The 2,635-nt window shown below is 33.1% G+C and overlaps 1 protein-coding gene across 1 annotated transcript; it reads left to right on the forward strand.

Moving 5' to 3' along the window:
• Positions 1–1,023: 1,023 nt before the first annotated feature.
• Positions 1,024–2,421, forward strand: LOC127084191 (E3 ubiquitin-protein ligase ATL42). Its single transcript, XM_051024595.1, has one exon. It carries the CDS (start codon positions 1,024–1,026, stop codon positions 2,194–2,196), a length of 1,173 nt encoding a protein of 390 aa, XP_050880552.1. The 3' UTR covers positions 2,197–2,421.
• The last annotated feature ends 214 nt before the right edge of the window (positions 2,422–2,635 follow it).

Here is a 2,635-nt window from a genome sequence, read left to right on the forward strand (position 1 = left end):
TAAGAACTTCTCTGATAGTCTTTCTATGTATTCTTCTTCCTCTAATTATTTGTCTTCTCTCTATCTCTTCTATCTTCCTTACTAGAGAACTTATTGATCTTCTCTCTACATGATCAAACCACTTAAGTCTATTTCTCACCATCTTCTCCGTTATAGGTGTTACTCTGACACTCTCTCTAATATTTCAATTTCTAATTCTATCATATCGAGTCTTACCACACATCCACCGTAATATCCTCATCTCTACTACACTTACTTTATTCTCGTATTGATTTTTAACTGTCGACATTCTATCCTGTACAAAATTGCTGGTCTTCCCACAATCCGATAAAACGTTTCCTTCGAGTTGGCCGGTACCTTTGCATGCATCACATAAAACACTTGACTTGATGTTCTTCTCTATTTCAACCACCCAACTTAAATTCGATGGTTTACACCCCCTTCCATTTTTCCATCATTTTATATTACAGAAAGTTCCTTTTAGAAGTGATTTGTAGGATTCTTGAATGATCTTTTTATAAATTTTCCACACTGCTATAAAGGAAGTATGAGAACATACAACAATGCAAAGAGACATAGACTTTTGGTACCGGACGATAATGAAGTTGATAACTCAATCAAAATGATAGTTTTCATCAAAGAAACAAAAAACAAAAAACAAAACAGATTCAACAAGTGTTTAACTTGGACAGCTTATAATAAAAACACAATACAAAGCACATATCCACAATAATGCCATTTATTCATATTTCAGTACATTCAACTTATTAATTTATACAATATTTTTTGGCTGCAGATAACACTATAATATGTTGTCAACCATGAAAAATGTGTTTTAACAAGACATATACCTCTCACCTGATGCAAGTTTTTGTCTTCTTAAAACACAAGATATTATTAATTAATTGTCCAAGACAAGGACTACAACAAAACCAACAAACACATAAACCTATCATATCTTATCAATGTAGGGACTATTAACAATATATTACTACAAAATCATAAAACAAAATTTTCAAGCTTATGAAACTATACATACATACACCACAAGAGATACCATCTGAAATATGCTTAATCCTATACACAAGACTCCATAATAACATGTTTACTAGTAATACAAACCATTTTCTAATACTAATTATGTTTCTTTCATTACTCTTAAACATTCAAAGCCAAGAAAACAGACAAAACCAGAACATGCCAGACTTACCACAAGGTGTAACTCCAAGTAAAGGTGTTGTAATAATTGTTCTTTCCATTATGTTTCTCATCACTTTTATGTTACTTGTTTATGTCAAATTCTGTCGTGTTACACCTCTTCATCTTATAAACCAAAACCCTCTTAATCAAGGAACAACTCGATCACGGTCTATAGTTTTCGGTGTTGAGAAGAAAGTAATTGAAACACTTCCTTTCTTTAAATTTTCTTCCTTAAAGGGATCCAAACAAGGACTAGAATGTACCGTTTGTTTGTCGAAATTTGAAGACGAAGAGACGCTTAGATTGTTGCCGAAATGCAAGCATGCTTTTCATATGAGTTGTATTGATAAGTGGCTTGAAAGTCACTCTACTTGTCCTCTTTGTAGGTACATGGTTGAAGAAAACGACATAAGAAACTTCACTTTTTCGTTCAGTTCAAGATTCTTAAGAGTTCCTTCAAATCTAAGTGAGGATCCGAATCTGGAGATTTTTATTCAGAGAGAACCTTCTCAAAGAAAGAGTAAAAGAGAAGAACTAGAACTAGTCCTTGATCATGAAGATAGTGGTAGCAGTAATATTACAAAGTGGAATCAACAACAACAACAACAACAACTACAACAACAACCTTTGCATATGATTAATCATAGAATATTGATCTCTGATGTTGTTACAAGGAGTAGATGGAGTGATCTTAACTCTTCTGATTTGTTATCATTGAAAAGTGAGATGCTTCATGATGTGTCAAGTGCAAGATTTTCTCCTGATGAGGATGAAAACTCGTTTACAGCATTGAATCCTGGTGAGAAGAGGTGTATGTCTGAGATTGCAAATGTTCCAAGGTTTGTGGAAATTAACAACAGAAGAAGGAATGGAAATGATGAGAGATTGCGGAGGATTTGGTTGCCAATTGCAAGGAGAACAGTTCAATGGTTTGCAAGACAAGAAACAAACTCGGTTCAGTTATTGCAACATAAACATTTAGCTTCAAATGTTTGATGAACAACAGTAATTAGTATATGTTGATTGACAAAAGTTAATATATTTAGTCAAAGATTGCAATCTTATAATATAGCATGCAAAAGTGTGATTTATGAGTCTTTATTGGTAAAGATAGATAATATCAATCCCTTTCTTCTTTTAACTATGCTATTGATTAAGAATGCTTTTTGTGGAATCATGATCTCATTATGGTAATAATGGCACTCTTTGCAACTACAAAAAGTAATACATTAATAGACGCAATAACTGAATCACACTATATTGCATCATGATTGTTTGACTGCAATAACACCTCTAATAATACTGATAGATTTTTGAGGCGCAACAACATTATAACAAGATCATTACGCAAGAAGAAATTTACTGGAAACAGCAAGCCAAGATGCATTGGCTTCGTAACGGTGATCTTAACACTAAGCTCTTTCACATGGCACCC

Source organism: Lathyrus oleraceus, chromosome 5 (genome assembly GCF_024323335.1).
Source record: "Lathyrus oleraceus cultivar Zhongwan6 chromosome 5, CAAS_Psat_ZW6_1.0, whole genome shotgun sequence".
Classification (NCBI taxonomy): domain Eukaryota; kingdom Viridiplantae; phylum Streptophyta; class Magnoliopsida; order Fabales; family Fabaceae; genus Lathyrus; species Lathyrus oleraceus.